At 37.9% G+C, this 17,965-nt stretch overlaps 1 protein-coding gene and 1 long non-coding RNA gene across 3 annotated transcripts in view; one reads left to right on the top strand and one right to left on the bottom strand.

The window, feature by feature from the left end:
- The window catches only part of LOC133549749 (uncharacterized protein KIAA1522 homolog), a 76,310-nt gene that overhangs the window by 21,694 nt on the left and 36,651 nt on the right, over window positions 1-17,965 (top strand). For both annotated transcript variants that reach the window (XM_061895486.1, XM_061895485.1), the window contains exon 2: window positions 7,407-7,725. In XM_061895486.1, coding sequence (XP_061751470.1) covers window positions 7,431-7,725 — 295 coding nt within the window. In that variant the 5' untranslated portion in view covers window positions 7,407-7,430. The remainder of the gene's footprint in view (window positions 1-7,406; window positions 7,726-17,965) is intronic.
- Window positions 5,213-11,497, bottom strand: LOC133549763 (uncharacterized). The gene is made up of 2 exons (XR_009806175.1): window positions 11,245-11,497; window positions 5,213-7,662 (listed from the first exon to the last, which is right to left on the bottom strand). It is a non-coding gene; the product is annotated as an uncharacterized LOC133549763 (long non-coding RNA).

Genomic DNA, 17,965 nt, shown 5'->3' with positions numbered 1-17,965 from the left:
AGTTTTTGTTAAAATACATAGAAAATGGAAAAGCATTTGAGGATGATAGGCAAAATATAAAGTGCAATTTTCCTTTAAGTATGTTTACCTGCATTCATAAAAGCAGAGGAGACCTAAAATTTGTCTGAAATTCATGCCCTTAAGCTCCAGTATAGGCAGAGTCATCACCTACCATTTCTTCATAATGACTTGTACAGTTTATTGACATTAAAATTAATATGTATTAAAATATTTATATGACAGCATGCAAACCATAACAAGTCTTTGTTGACATGATGCGCATATGCTGCCTTCAATGTCAGCTAAGCTGGGGACAATGCTGCAGGTATATTGACTCTGCACAGGGAGTTGTGATAGTCTAACATCTATTGTAAACACCAGGTCTCAAATAGGACCAGGGCAGGACTAGGAAAAACAGGTTGAGTGTGGGTTAATGTAAGAGATCGATACCATCCATAAATAAAATTGTCGTCTGGCTTAACCTTCATGACGATCCTACAGCAGGATGCTGATAAATGTTTTTTAATGTCTCTTCAAAAATTAAGTTTAGAACTTTGTGGTTGATAGCTGCTAATCATGGAAATCCTTAAAAAAAAACATGCTCCATTTGTAAGATAAGTGATTTAAATGAGTGTGTGTGTTGCACCCATGTAAATTATGCCAAATTTTCACAATTTATTCTGCTTTTGTTATTGGCTATTGGTTTGAGCTTTCAGCTTTCATCCATTTTCTACACTAGAGCCTATCTCAGTTGACTTTGGGTGAGAGGCTGGGTACACCCTGGACTGGTCGCCAGCCAATTAGTCGACGGGCACATAGAGACAAACTCTCATGTTCGTCCAAGTGAAGCGTAAAGCGTGATCCTAGGATGCAAAGACAGCAGGTATAGTTAGGCCAGGGCTGATAACAACTTTTGCTGGATTATATATTGAGCTACAAATTATTGTCGATAAACAATATTTTATTGCCATCATTTTTCTGAGACCAAATTAACCACTGATGTATACATAATGATAATAATGCAAGTATACCCTTTCAAATGCAATTAAGTTGTACATCTCGTATATTACTAACTGTAATTGTAATTAAATTGTAAACTTTTAAATACCAGGTTAAATAAAACAAACCCATGATGAATGGATGAATAGATGAATGGATGGATGACCAAATTTTTTTTGTTTATCATTGTCAATGTGGTATTGTTTAATGTGCTAGAAAAGTAATCATACACACACTGACATATTTTGTCCAAGTTGCAGTGTTCATCCTTCCATGTTCTACCGCTTGTTCCTTTTGGGGTCGCGGGGGGTCGCTGGAGCCTGCAGCTGAGATAGGCTGCCCTGGACAAGACGTCACCTCATCACATGGCCAACACAGATAGACAACATTCACACTCACATTCACACACTGGGGCCAATTTAGTGTTGCCAATCAACCTATCCCCAGGTGCATGTCTTTGGAGGTGGGAGGAAGCCGGAGTACCTGGAGGGAACCAAAATTATTTTTAAAAATAATTTGCTAATAGTTACTCGTTACTTTACCAAAAAAGTAATTTAATTACTAACGAAAATACTCTTTAATAAAAGTAATTAATTACGAGGGAAAGTAATTTGTACGTTACTTAAAAAAATATACACTTTAAATATTTCGCATATGCATTTGAGAGATGTTTAATATAAGAGCACAGTGTACTGAGTTTAGGCAACAGTGACGTCACACGTCACTGTTGCCTAGTGACGTGTGACGTCATTGAGGGGTTTCAACAGAGCTGTGTTTTTTTTTAACTACAGTGCATTTTGTCTGCTTTGACACCAGCTCTTTTGAAAATTTTGATCGAATTGTGTTACCTCTGCTTAACAAATAGATTGAACATGCTTTGATGGCTGTCATTTCTTGTCAACAAACGGGCTATATTTTGTTGTTCAATATTACCATTGTGTACGTGTGTGTGTATGTTGTCTGCTGTATCACAGTGGGATGGTCCCTCTTCCTATTTGATATCAAGTTAATTTTTGTGCGGTGCTGCTTGTTGCTTTCACGAGTAAAAATATATTTTCTACATTGAACTTGCTGCACTTATGACGCTGTCTTGTTATCGACATAAAGTGAAGTGAATTATATTTATAGAGCGCTTTTTCTTAAGTGACTCAAAACGCTTTACATAGTGAAACCCAATATCTGATTTTTTTTACATTCAAACCAGTGTGGGTGGCACTGGGAGCAGGTGGGTAAAGTGTCTTGCCCAAGGACACAACGACAGTGACTAGGATGGCGGAAGCGGGGATCGAACCTGCAACCCTCAAATTGCTGGCACGGCCGCTCTACCAACCGAGCTATACCGCCTCGAAACAACTTTAAATGTAGCGTGCCACCTTACATCAAGGACATAAAAGTAATTAATTCGATTACTCGTTACTAGTAAAAGTATTATACAACAGCATTATTACGAACACTTTTTTTAAACAAGTAAAACAAATAGACACAATATTTTTTGGCAGAGGAAACATCAAATATTGTTCTGGTTTCGTTAGAGCCACATTATTTGTAGTTCTGTTTAAATATATTTATCTTCTCCCTTTTTAATTTGAAAACGTTTTAGAATGTTTAAAAAAAAAAAAAGTGAAATCCGTGATCAGTTATTTCACTTCTAGTTTGTGTGACGTCACGCGAGTACATTTCCTGTTGAACGGAGTCCATGTTTGTGTGTTTCAGCTGGACAATGTGGAGTTTACATAGATCACTTGGTTTAAAAATAGCACAGCCTTTATGTTCTATGTGACTACTGTAGCTCACTTGTTTAGACAGTAATGTGTTTATACAAGTTTAGATCGGGGAATGACATTTCTTAATAGGGAAAAATGTTAATGTCTCCAGTTTACATGTTAGCATTTAAGCTAGCAAGAAAGCTAACGCTCGTTGGTCTCCAAAATGTTATCAGTTGTGTGGTTATCAATCTCTTATAACTTGTATCAAAACATACACACGAAGATTATTGTGGCTGGAAAACTTGACTTATCGAATATCGGCCGTGGCATAGTGTGGGCAAAAATGTATTTAGTGAGCGCAAGTGCAGCTCCGACATATAATGCAGCTAGTAAATGCACAAACAAGTCTACACTTGTTGAGGTAGCAAAAAACAATGATCCAGCCCTGTCCAGTGGAACACTCTGATTAGCGCTGGAAATGGAAATACCATCCAAACAGTACAATAACCATGCACCCTCAGTCCAAACGGTCATGGAGGATCGTGACACTAACAACCTCATATTCATCCATCCATCCATTGTCTACCGCTTATTCCCTTTGGGGTCGCAGGGGCGCTGGTGCTTAACTCATCTACAATCAGGCGGAAGGCGGAGTACACCCTGGACAAGTCGCCACCTCATCGCAGACCTCATATTCATATTTATGAAAAAGTTAGTGTCTCCAATTAGCCTAATATGCACATTTTTGGAATGTAGGAGGAAACCTGAATATCTGGAAAATCCCGGGTGCGGCACCGCTGCTGCCCAAAGCTCCCCTCACCTCCCAGGGGGGGTGAACAAGGGGATGGGTCAAATGCAGATGACAAATTTCACCACACCTAGTGTGTGTGTGACAATCATTGGTACTTTAACTTTAAAACCCACGCACAAGGAGATGATGTAAAATCCACACAGAGATGCCCAAACCAGGGTTTGAACCCTCGTTCTCTGCAGCCAACTGTCTAACCATTTCTAGGTGATAATTTTATATTAAGTAATTTGTCCAGATTATGTTTGCACAAGTTACACTGTAGGTTCAGGGTATAGAGAAGACCGGGATAGTCACCGATAATGTAGGGCAGGGGTGGGCATTATGTCGATCGCGGAGGGTGTGTCAGTCGATCGCAAGCCAGGCATTAAAATAATAGACATAAAAATGAGCAATCATCAATCTTCATCAAGACTTCACTTTCGTCAGTTGTTTGACATTCTCGGCACCCAAGGATCTTGTGAGATGACGCTGGCTGCTGCGAGGTCATTATTAAGAAAAAAAATCCCTGTCTGGACGGATAGAAACACTTTTTATTTCAACAGACTCTTGGGCCGTACCTGCTGTCAAAACTCTAAAGACCGACTGCACAGTTCCTGTCTTCACCATAAAAGACCTGCTTCATCCTGCCTGTGCTAACAAAGAGTTTCAGAAAGCTAGCGTGCACAAGCTGGCGAGCTACGGACCGCTCCCTCTTCTCTCTCACCCACACACTCACTGACGTCACTCACCTGGTGCCACACATTAAAGGGCCACACACACATATGCTACTCTCATAACAAAGTGTTTAAAAACAAGTATGCAAGTTGGACAAATGAGATGCCAAATCCAACCACTTTCATGTGGTATTGGACAGAAAGGAGGACTTTTTTTCTCCTCCATTTGAAAATGCGTAGGTTATCAGCACCACTGTCTGATTCCAATCAATGCAAGTCATCAGAATTAGGTAATACACTAACTTACATTCTTGTCTTCATGAAAGAAAGGAATCTATATGTGTTAAACATGCTTGTATTATCATTAAACACCATTAACTTGTTAACAAAAAGGTCTCTTTCATAAATAAATAAATATAAATCATAAATATGAATGAGGTAGATATCCTCGACTTGGTCAATTGAAAAGTAGCTTGCCTGCAGAGAAAGTGTGAGCACCCCTGATGTAAGGTGTAGTGGTTTGGGGTGGCATCTACAGCACTGGAATAATGTGGCTTTTCAGCACTGAGGATTAATTTAATGCTAAAGGGAATTGAAATGAGGTTCTGCAGTGGCATTTTCATGCCTTTATGGATTTGGCAACTCTTCCCCCACCTCCCTCCTACATTTGGAGTGGAATACCATCCCACAGAAGTGTGTGACCGTGCGTGGTGACTGGCACCATGGGGAAACGCCGCGCTGTTGTGCCTAAACTGTAAAATATTTGTTTTTTCTTCACATCACTAAAATGTACTAAACAATCGTAACTAACAATGAGCTGTTTTGAATTGGCAGGGAATGTTTTATACAGAGCATCATTTCAAAAACAGGCTTTCCATCGCTATATAAACTTCTTGTTGTGTTAGTTTATACTGTGTGTATTTCAACTGTTAAGGTGTTTGTAAGGTTGTAATTGCAGAGCCAGTGCAGTTAAGGTGTTTAACATTTCACGTGGCTAGCTTAAGTAAACCCTTTTCCACAATGTGCACAAAAAAGGCTTCCCATTAATTTCCAAGGTTTGACAGTTTTATTCTTAGTGTTTCTTCCTTCTTTAAACTTGTCGGCAAGACTAATACTCACAGGCTTTTAAGTGTAACCGTGGAAATAGCAAGCAGCGTGAGTCAACTCCTTGAGAGCCGACTGCAGGGCAAGTCACTGGGTGGTCCTTTCGCCATATCCTACGACAGAGGAACTACTCTGGTTCCCCTTTGGAGCAAATAATCAGGGAGGTTGTGGCGCTCACAGCAGCCCCTGGGCTGTAAACAAATGAGGCAAGCCTTGTTTCCAAAGAAAAGCTTCTAAATCTTGGGGATCTTATACACATACCCAGGTCTTTGTCATCGCCTTAATGACTGTAATTTAGAGCTGCAGAAACACCGGGATCAGTGCAGCAAGGAAGACCTGGTAATTTTGCCTCATAAAATGTATGCATTGTCTTGTTAAAGGCCTTTCACTGTGATGAACACTAGTAGCCAAGTGGAACTTTTCCATGTGAAAATAAGAAACCCCACCTACCGAAGCTGTGTATATATATTTTTAGGCAGGCATTTAACTTTTATAGTATTTTATGGCATATTCCCTCCCATTTCTCCACAATGTCCTACACAGCTTTTGGCGTGCTGTGATAGCTAAAAAGTTGCCCAAAAATGTTCATGATCTTTCTTCCAAACTGATTTATGTCTGCTGCTTTGACTGTTGACACCCTGTGTTTATTTTGTAACAGGGTTAGTTTTAGGCTTTTTTTGGCCCTAAACAAGGTTTTGTTTGTGGCAACTTTTTTTACTTTAATATTACCGTTGTAACATGCCAGTGCAGGGCTATTCCAAGAATGAGGCCGTTCCCACCCCGACTTCGGTTTAAAACTTGGGAGACAAACATTTTTGCCGCAAATTCCTAAAAACACAAGAGTGCTCTGTGTTGTAAAGAGGAACTTGGGCCAATGTAAACACATTGGCAGATCCTTGCCTTGACATCCTGGAATATTGGGGCCAAACTTGTGATTCACATAACTGAGGTGTTCCTCAGGGCTTTTTAAGTCCTCTCCTTTTTTGGCCATGAAAAATTATTTTGTAATGTGATTTATGTAACTAAGGTGTTGCTGTCGTTTGCTTATTACAAATGCAGTCCGTAGTCATTTGTTCAACTTCTTTTGTTATATTAGTGGTGTTCCTCAAGGTTCAATCTTAGGTCCTTTTTTTCCCCTTTTTTACCCAACTTAAACTATCACAAAAGACATGTTGACTTAGTAGTTTAGCAGAAACAAAGTATAATTTTATTCTTTAGACGGTTCAGTCTATCAAAGTAGAACAAGCAACACCTGCAGACTACGTTGATGATCAGCTACTAAAGTGACCATGTGAATGACGTGGCCCTAAACAACTGCGTAGTGTTTATTGCAGGGGCTGACAGGCACTGTGGGGGAATTTTACTTTTAATGTGATTCATGCTGAAGGAGTCACAAGCTATGACGTTTGGTCATGCTTAAATTAGTTTCTGGGGTAGGGGGGTTGCATGAACCAACAACATTTGAGCAACTTGCTTGAATAATGAAGCAAGGATTCAATAATCTGTCATTCTCAACGTTCATTATACGTGACCATATTCCTGTAAAACTGTATTTAGACTCAAAGTAGAATATTTAATAAAGTATGAAGAGACTCTTAGATCCCCAAGAGGAGAAGGAGTTTAGTGAGGTAAAGGAGGGAGGAAGAGGGAATGCAATGAGCTCATGGAGAATGAAAAAAGATGAAAGAGCGAAAATGATTGAAAATAACATGAAGCTGCTCAGATGTGAACTTTGATGCTCTACAGGGATTGTTTATATCCCTGCTTTTAGCTTCCTGGTGTGTTCGTGTGTAGTAAGTGTGTGTGTGTGTCGGTGTGTGGGTTTTGGGGTGTGGCTTGTGAGTCATGACTCCATGTTGTGGAATGAAGGGAGCGGTGCCAGGCCTTTCTTTGCAGAACTTAAAAAAGTTTGGTTTGAGGCTGTAAAGGGGACCAAAGTTGGCTGCCTTGTGCGTCGTGCCCACAGAGACTCACAAACACAACAACACACACAGACCCACTAATGTACACTATAGGCTCTAAACCTGTTTATGGTGAATAATCTGTCACTGTCACTATAGTTACTTTTGTGGTGTGTCCAATAAAGCTTTAAAACATCCCAGGAACAACATGGGCTTTGTTCTTTTTTTCCAGGGAATATTTCCAGAAAGTGGTGGGATGTCAAACCGTGACTCTCTGGGATTCGGGGAGCTGATTCCCCATGATGTGGTTGAGATCTTTGCTCAAGAGAAGCACAGTAATAAAGGGAGGAAAAAACGCAGTCACTCCCTGGGCCGGGCCTTGGGCTGGCTGAAGGGCAAGAAGAGGAAGGATCTCAGAGCTAAAGGACAGAACCCGGGTCTTGGTCCTGCGTTGGACTTGGCTTTGGATGGACACGTGGCTGCGCATCCTAGTGGAAACAAAGGTGGACACAAATCAGGGAGATCGTCCCAGACTCAAGGAAACAGCCATGGTAAGAATGTGTAACCCACAAGAACTTTTTGTCCGGTTACTTTCTTTTTGTACCTTGAAGGTAGAAAAGCGCTATACAAGTACAACCCATTTATCATTTATTTTGCTGCACTTGGATTGTGGGATATTAATTGATTTTCTTTCAACATATTGTTCATATTTTGGTGATATCATTACTCTGTGTACTGAAACAAAAACTTCTCTGAACTCAGTCCACAATCCATTTCTGCTAAGCTTTTCAACCTTGTTGGTCAGACTACGGAATACATTTTTCCATAGTAAATTATTAAAGGGGACCTATGATGATTTTAGTCTGCATTTTAAATACTTTACTTGTGGTCTACATAATATGTACTGGATATACCTTGGTCAAAATGCTGTGGGATATTTTCTCCACAGTCACATTTATAACCTACTTTGTGTGTATGTCTGTTGATGTTTGTTTCTGGAGCCATTCCCAGATTGTAAATGAAACCACGCCCCAGTCTCTCCAAAAGCATCATAATTTATCTTCTGAAAATATTCACTGTTGAAATATATATCTCAAAGACGAACATCACAACTATTTTAATTTCCAATTACTGTCAAAAAAAACTTCATAAACATTATATAGAATCACCCAGTCACATAATTACGTACACCTACACACCCGGTCTGCATAAAAAAAGCTGTTTTTAGCAGGATTTATGTCACTGCATGCCAGTGTTTTTATGCTCATGCCAAGATTAGATGATAATAATATTTTATCTTACATTTTTTTGCGTTTTCTCAAACTCAGCCGGCCTCATACAGAGCTCCTCCGCCTCTGGCTGAGAGCTTGAATTCATGTCCAAACAAGTACGCTCAGCTCGCTTTGATGTCACAATGTAGCCATACTGCAAAACCCCGCGAATGGAAGCATATATAAATGATATAGATGACGACAATAGAGCTTTTAACATTATTGTTGTATCGTGATAATGTATGTTAAATGACACATTCTAGTTGTGTCCCAAAAATTTGGCAGCGACAACCAAACAGCAATGTTGCATTGTTGCTAGCAGCTAATGTGCAAAGCCATTTTTAAGTCGGTAATCATAGCCTTAATGGCGGCATACAAACAAGTTTCTTACAAGTAATAATGGACGAGGGATAGCTTAACATGCTTCACTACACACTGTAGGAGGATACAATAAGCCATGCTAACCGCTAACAGAACGCCTTGAATGTAAACAAAAGGGGTGGATCGATACAAATATCAATTGTAATGATACCAAGTATAAGAGCCATATATAGTCGATACTACAATGATTAAATCAATAATTTTATTATCACAAAATCTTTAGTTGTTTTTGTTATTGAGATTGTTTACAATCTCTCTTAAGACAGGAGGACTAGCCAAATATGTAGTATCTCTCAAAATGTACAATATGTTAAGTCTCCAAACAACAGAAGAATAAGTGCTTATTATATTTTAACAGAATAATTGATCGAACCATGTTAAAAGTTACAAAGTAACCACATCTCAACAGTAAATTAACAAGTATATTAATTATAAGTTTGAGAAATTAGTTCAATAAGATGACCTAATGACACAATATATTATCGCGTACATCACCAGCCAAATTAGGAGCCTTGGTAATCCGTTTTGAAATGATTCTATTTTCATTTATATACCAAATATCATGGATATAGTGATATATATTGTTATCACAATAGGCTGCAATGTATATCGCAATATAGATTTTAGGCCATATTGCCAATCACTAGTGCAAGCTCAAACATTGTAATAATATTTTTAAGTCAGAAAACACAAACATTTTCAGGGGTCATACAAGTGCAAATATAAGTTAACCATTGTTAATATTTAGACATATAATCAATAAAACAAAGGTGATTTGTGTCACTTTTGTACTTCACGCAACTCACTTGATGCCCTTAGCTGTAAGACAAGTACACAATGAAACAATTACAATTTACAAAAATAAACCAAAAGACAAGTTTTCTTTCAATATGTAATCACTTTTTTTAAAATCATGAAACTCTTTGCACATTCTCCGAATAACACTAGTTCTTGAAGCAGGTCCTTGTTTGAATACAGTTGTACCTGCAAGTGCTTTATCCTACACATTTTTCGGGATATGAGCTGTCTCCCTGCTAATTGTTATGCTTTTGGTTGCAAGCAAAAAATGTTTCCTTGATGAGGCAGGAGTTGAAGATGAAGAACATCAAGAAGTTGGTCTGTCAAAAGTTGCAGAATTTGATTGTCGTGGGAAGATAGCGGCATGATTATTGTTAGCATTGTTCACCATTAAGCCAGAAATGAAAATTCCACTTGGTGACGATCTTCAATGATCGCCAAAGCATGATAGAAAAATAGACAAATTAATGCACTGTAATGGATATAAGACATAAGTAAGACTTGTATTGGTTTTGATGCCCTTTAAAAGGGCATGTTACATGTTAACATGTTGCTGTTTTGTGGGATCCAAGCACATTAATTTTAAGCATTTAGTATAAAATCACAATGTCACAATAACATGCAAAGTACTGAGCTCAAGTTAATATTTTTTTTCTAATGGGGGAAAAAAGCCATAGAAGACAAAATAATAGACTGCAGTCCTTTGTTTTACATCTTATGTCAACATGCATTAAATCTGTTTATGCAACTCTAAAGACATTTTTCAGTTTTTTGTTTGGTGAAATTCTCCACCCATCCATCCATCCAGTTTCTACCGCTTATTCCGTTCGGTGTCGCGGGGGGTGCTGGAGCCTATCTCAGCTACAATCAGGCGGAAGGCGGCGTACACCCTGGACAAGTCGCCATCTCATCACAGGGCCAACACAGATAGGCAACACTCACATTCAAACACTAGGGCCAATTTAGTATTGCTAATCAAGCTATCCCCAGGTGCATGTTTAAATTTCATAAATATATTTTGGGGAGCCATTTTTCTTAGTTGTTTTTAGTTGAAATAAATGTTTTTTTATCTAAAAAAAATTTAAACTCTGAGTTCATACAAACTTTGGCTTATCATGTTTTTTTTTTTTAAAGAAATAATGTGCCTTGTTACAATAAAATACATCAATCATGCAAATTTGACAGTCTTCACAAGTATTTTGCATACATACTTACAGTAAAACACAAATACACACACCTCAAAAGTTAAAATGCACTTTAACGTGAATTGATTAACGTGGACCCCGACTTAAACAAGTTGAAAAACTTATTCGGGTGTTACCATTTAGTGGTCAATTGTACGGAATATGTACTGAACTGTGCAATCTACTAATAAAAGTTTCAATCAATCAATCACTGACCGAGAGCACCTTTTTGAGAAATTAATCTGGAGGTTAAATTTAAACATTTACGATAAGTTACTGGGAACCACTATACTATCCTGCCTCTTTCCCTCAGGGAATCCATGTTTGTTCATTGCAGGGCTATTTGAACAGACCGGCTTCCAACTCACCGGCTGAACTTTAGGTTTGCTTTCTTTGCTGTTGTCTGTCTCATTCTGTGATAAAATCACTGACTTACCTGGTTCTTGTGTTACACCATTTGCGGCACTCAGACTTCCTGAAACAGGGCTTTTTCCAGACATGAAGTCACGCTTGCACATCTATACGAAGGCAGTTTAAACAAAACACACACACACACACACACACACACACACACACACACACATGGAAGGCAAAAAATTCACGCCCTCTTAAGAAAAGTGAATTTTCCCAGAGGTGTGCTCAACAGATCTTGTCTGAGCTTGCACAAACCCAAACCAGTTTTCACTTTGCAGTCTGTGCAACAAGTTAAGTGAACATGATGTTCTTTATTTTTGTGTACTGCAAAACTGCATACTTTGTTTTTTACTTAACCGAAAATGCTCGTTCATCAAACCTCTTTGTCACAGACTCCTACGCCAGATAAACAAGCACTACTTTGTCTCAGCGAGGCTGCTTGTGTAAAAACACAAAAGGTACTGTTTTTCACTGAGCTGTTTTAAGTATGCTGTTTTGGCAGCACTTTTGTAGTCTTGGCTAATTAATTTCCAGCCAGAGGATGGTCCTCCTGTATCGCTTGCTGCTACTGGTACAATTATGAATCCACAACTTTATGGTACACTTAAATATGTTCCACAAGGCCCAATATAATTTACACCCTTGCTGATGTTTTATTTCCACAACATTCGTTCATATCTACTTTGATCAGTGATGAAAACCTGGACAACACACATTTTTATACACTCACTGGTCACAAAAAACATTGCTATCATTATGCTATTTTCCATCCATTTTCTGCCGCTTTCCCCTCTCAGGGTTGCGGGGGTGCTGGAGCCTATCTCAACTGCATCCGAGCGAAAGGCGGGGTACACCCTGAACAAGCGTAACATGTAATTATTTTTATATAGCCTTATTGTATCCCACTGGAAAAACACTGCCTGAGCTTTTTTTCTTCACAGAACGCGGGTTAGTTTTTCTCATACATTAATTTATTTAACCCTTGCTAATTGTAAACACATTATAATAAGACTGTCTGCGAATGTAGATTGTCGTTCCCACACTGTACAGTAAATGGCGGTGTGCATCGTAAAGTTGCGTCTGTACCACATCTCCAGGACTGTACGCTTAGCTTTTTCACTTAGTTGATTTAGTTTCATTTAGTAGGACCAAAATGAAAAAAAAACCCAGCACCACAGATATTTTTTTGTTAAACAGAAATGAATTAGGAACAATATTAAATGTCTTAAGTATCACAATTTCATCATTAACAATATACACGGGCACTCATACATACAGTTGCTGTCATAAGGGCAACTGTAATGCTCAATTAAACACAGAGAGAACATCCCTAAACTGTGCTAGCATTGTCGGTAACACGAGTGTAGGACTGGGCGATATGGACCAAAACTCATATCCCATATAGTTTGGCCCATTAACTAACCCATATATGGAAATATCCCTTGATGTACCTAAATATCTCCACCATGCCTTGATTTCAATTTTTCGGGACTGATGGAGATCCCAAATACACAAAACTTGTACCAACGAGTAAGAAAAGTAGGTTTTGCATAATAGGATCCCAACTTCAGAGGTGTATTGAGATAAGAAAAAAAGCCTTGAAAACAATATAAGAAAAGTCAAATATAATCTCCAATCTTTGTTTGAAAAAAAACATTTAGCAATGGCCAGTTATTCAGCGAAGAAAAGAACAAAATTTGAAATAAAGTGCCCTGGTTTAAGGGGTCATGTTTAAACGTCAGCACAACATGAAAAAGATTGACCTTTAACAATGTTGGTTTTTTTTCATTATTAGAGGACATACTGTACACACAAAGATTTTAGCCAGGAACACCAACCTGCCAACTGCTTCATGATACAGTGTGACAGGCTGTGTTACTTTTAAAAATAAATTATTATAGTTACTCGTTACTGTACCAAAAAGTCATTAAATTACTAAGGTAATTACTCATTAATGCATGTAATTAATTAATAGGCAAATTAAACAATGTGTTACTTGAAAAAACTTCAAATTTTTGGCATAATGCAATTGAGATAAGTTTCATATGAGTGCATAAAAATGACGTTATGAAGGATTATCCTAATTAATTTTCAGATGGAAATGTAAAAAATTACAATATGAACGAAGGAGTTAAAAGATTCAATAAGTACTTTGTGAACACCGGACCAAATCCGGAGGAAGAAATTCCAGATCCTGAGTCAGTTGAGCACTTGAATGACACCATAGATAAAACCCCCAACCCTATGCTCCTCGAAGGTGTGACAAAAGAGGAAATAATCAATTTTGTGAAAAAAATGTAAATCCAAGACGCCCATTGATTGCAACAGAATTGATTTGAAAACGATAAAAAAGGTTATTGAAGAGATTTCAAAACATTTAGCATATATCAGCAACCTATCCTTTCAAACCGGCAAATTCCCAGATAAAATGAAAATAGCAAAAGGTTTACCAATTTATAAGACTGGTGACAAACACCAGTTTACAAATTGCAGACCTGTTTCTCTACTTTCACAATTTTCTAAAATGATTGAAAAACTGTTTAAAAAATATATTGGACTAATTCACAAATAAAAATGAAACACTCACAGACAACCAGTACGGATACAGAACAAACATCTCAACATCTATGGGATTAATCGAAATAACGGAAGAGATAACCAATGCAATAGATAGTAAAACGTGCTGCTGCAGTGTTTATGGATTTAACAAAAGCATTTGACACAATTAATGACAGTATCTTAATAAACAAATTAGAAGGTATGCAATCAGTGGGTTGGTCTTGAACTGGATAAGTAGTATCTACTTAACCAACCGGAAGCAATACCTGAAGATAGGCAAACACACATCTACAGAGCTGAACATATCTTGTGATGTACATCAGGGATCAAAACTTGGACCAAAATTGTTCAATCTTTATATAAACGAAATTTGTAAAGTTACAAAGGACTTAAAGTTAGTATTATTTGCAGATGATTTTTCCAATATTGCTCATTTGTAGTGGTCTTTCTTGAACTATTTGGAAAAAAAGATATAAAAATAACTAAAAACTTGTTGAAAAATAAACAAGTGATTCAATTATAAATAAAGATTTCTACACAAATAAGTAATCATCAACTTAAAGTGCCCTCTTTGGGGATTGTAATAGAGATCCATCAGGATTCATGAACTTAATTCTAAACATTTCTTCACAAAAAACAAAGAAATCTTTAACATCAATATTTATGGAACATGTCTACAAAAAAATCTAGCTGTCAACACTGAATATTGCATTGTTGCATTTCTTTTCACAGTTTATGAATTTACATTCATATTTTGTTGAAGTATTATTAAATAAATATATTTATGAAGAATTTTTGAATTGTTGCTATTTTTAGAATATTTTTTTTAAATCTCACCTACCCCTTGGCATACCTTCAAGTAGCCACAGGGGTACGCGTACCACTGTAATAATAGATGATAAAATTAACTGGAAACCTCATGTAAAAAATATACAATAAAGTAACAAGAAACACGACAATAATGAATAAATAAAAATATGTTCTGGACTGAAAATAACACCATGCAAACAAAATGTGAAAGTTTGGTTTCTCTGACGTTATTCCTCTGTTCTACAGCGTTATTACAGTATATTATATGCAAATGCTGCTTGGTTACTTATGCAAATTAGAGGATGACATAAATTGGACGACTAATGTCGTCAAAATGAAATTTTCAATTTTTATTAACTTTTGTACTTTAACTTATGTACGTCAACTTACTTGTGTTGAAAATCATCGTCGGCCATTGAAATGAATAAAAAGTCAATTTAATTTGGTGCTTTGTTCACGCAAAACACCATACATTCAACAAATAACATGCCTTTAAAAAAAAACACTCTTTTAAATCAAATCAAGTGTAAAAACAATACAATAGAATGTTCTACAAACAACAACTACAATGTTTTTATGAAGTAAAGTGATTATTGGAGAGCGGACTTCTACGGTATCTCTTTCCAGCTGTTTCTATGTCAAACACACCATCAGCAGCTTTTCCATATTTTCATGGATACATGTGTGTCGTTTGGATATTATTTTAACGTTCTTGGCTGACGTTATTTACTCGTCTTGCTTCAGATAGGTGCAGACAAGCAGTGATGCGCTCCAACTGCCTCAACAAGTTAACGAGCTACACACTCATGATTTTGATGATTTATTTTTGTAATTCAATTACAAACCCCGTTTCCATATGAGTTTGGATATTGTATTGGATGTAAATATAAACGGAATACAATGATTTGCAAATAATTTTCAACCCATATTCAGTTGAATATGCTACAAAGACAACATATTTGATGTTCAAACTGATAAACATTTTTTTTTGCAAATAATCATTAAATTTAGAATTGGATGCCAGCAACACATGACAAAGAAGTTGGGAAAGGTGGCAATAAATACTGATAAAGTTGAGGAATGCTCATCAAAAACTTGTATGGAACATCCCACAGGCGTGCAGGCTAATTGAGAACAGTTGGGTGCCATGATTGGGTATAAAAGCAGCTTCCATGAAATACTAAGTAATTCACAAACAAGGATGGGGCGAGGGGCACCACTTTGTGAGCAAATTGTCGAACAGTTTTAGAACAACATTTCTAAACGAGCTCTTGCAAGGAATTTAGGGATTTTACCATCGACGGTCCGTAAAATCATCAAAAGGTTCAGAGAATCTGGAGAAATCACGGCACGTAAGCCATATCACGGACCTTTGATCCCTCAGGCGGTACTGCATCAAAAACCGACATCAGTGTGTAAAGGATATCACCACATGAGCTCAGGAAAAGTTTATAAAACCACTGTTAGTAACTATAGTTGGTCGCTACATCTGTAAGTGCATGTTAAAACTCTACTCTGCAAAGCCAAACCCATTTACCAACAACACCTTGAAACGCTGCCGGCTTCGCTGGGCCCGAGCTCATCTAAAATGGACTAATGCAAAGTGGAAAAGTGTTCTGTGGTCTGACGAGTCCACATTTCAAATTATATTTGGAGACAGAGGATGTGGTGTCCTTCAAGAACAAAGAGGAAAATAACCATTCGGATTGTTATAGGCACAAAGTTCAACAGCCAGCATCTGTGATGGTATGGGGGTGTATAAATGCCCATGGCATGGGTAACTTACACATTTGTGAAGGCACCATTAATGCTGAAAGGTCCATACAGGTTTTGGAACAACATTAGTTGTCATCCAAGCAACATTATCATGGACCCCCCTTGCTTATTTCAGCAAGACAATGCCAAGCCTCGTGATACAACAGCGTGGCTTCGTAGTAAAAGAGTGCGGGTACTTTCCTGGCCCGCCTGCAGTCCAGACCTGTCTCCCATTGAGAATGTGTGGAGCATTATGAAGACTGTTGAACGACTGAAGCTCTACATAAAACAAGAATGGGAAAGAATTCCACTTTCAAAGCTTCAACAATTAGTTTCTTCAGTTCCCAAACGTTTATTGAGTGTTGTTAAGTGGTGAACATGTTGTTAAGTGGTGAACATGCCCATTCCCAACTACTTTGGCACCTTTTGCAGCTATGAAATTCTAAGTTAATTATTAATTGCAAAAAAAATAAAGTTTATGAGTTTGAACATCAAATATCTTGTTTTTGTAGTGCATTCAACTGAATATGTGTTGAAAAGGATTTGCAAATCATTGTATTCCGTTTATATTTAAATCTAACACAATTTTCCAACTCGTATGGAAACGGAGTTTGTAAGGTGATCCACTTCTTCTCAGGACTGTCTTTCACACTCATGTTCTTCCTTCCTGTGGTTGGAAAAACACATTTGTGTCAATCTCTTGCTAGAAGTTAATGCTAGCAAGTAACACCAGATGTTTTGGTCAGATCTTACCGGGTTCCTTGTGACAATCGCTATGCCACTTAGGTGTAGGGAAGCCCGTAACAAGAAAGTTTGCTCTTAACTTTAATGCACAATAATTATCCGAGGCACAGCTTGTATCTCAAATCACTTTTTGTGTTGTGTTAGGAACACTGCCTCTTTCCTGCATGCAATTTCTGTTTGTTAAATTATATAAATATGATTAACATTATTACAGATGTTTAACAGATATTGCCTTTGACGTTTCTTGTTTGCGCTAACTATTGAAGTATTCATTGTCACACTATGTTCATTATTGCATTAGTGTAAAATTGAACTGACTCATGCTGAGAATAAAGAGAATAAACATATTTTAATATTTTAAGCCTACTGCGTAGCATTACATCCATCCATCCATCCATCCATTTTCTACCGCTTACTCCCTTCTGGGGTCGCGGGGGGCGCTGGCGCCTATCTCAGCTACAATCGGGCGGAAGGCGGTGTACACCCTGGACAAGTCGCCACCTCATCGCAGGGCCAACACAGATAGACAGACAACATTCACACCCACATTCACACAGTATGGCCAATTTAGTGTTGCCAATCAACCTATCCCCAGGTGCATGTCTTTGGAGGTGGGAGGAAGCCAGAGTACCCGGAGGGAACCTACGCATTCACGGGGAGAACATGCAAACTCCACACAGAAAGATCCCAAGCTTGGAATTGAACCCAGGACTGCAGGACTTTCGTATTGTGAGGCAGACGCACTAACCCCTCTTCCACCGTGAAGCCCGCGTAGCATTACAGTTAAACTGAAATCAAGCCAATGCATTTTTTTTTTTTTTACCAATGTACCTAATGAAGTGGCTGGCGAGTATAGAGACCTTGTTGCAAAATGT

The sequence above is a fragment of the Nerophis ophidion genome, linkage group LG03, assembly GCF_033978795.1.
Source record: "Nerophis ophidion isolate RoL-2023_Sa linkage group LG03, RoL_Noph_v1.0, whole genome shotgun sequence".
Taxonomy (NCBI): Eukaryota; Metazoa; Chordata; class Actinopteri; order Syngnathiformes; family Syngnathidae; genus Nerophis; species Nerophis ophidion.
Note: the sequence above shows the minus strand (reverse complement) of the source record. Positions and strands in the feature narration are given on the sequence as shown.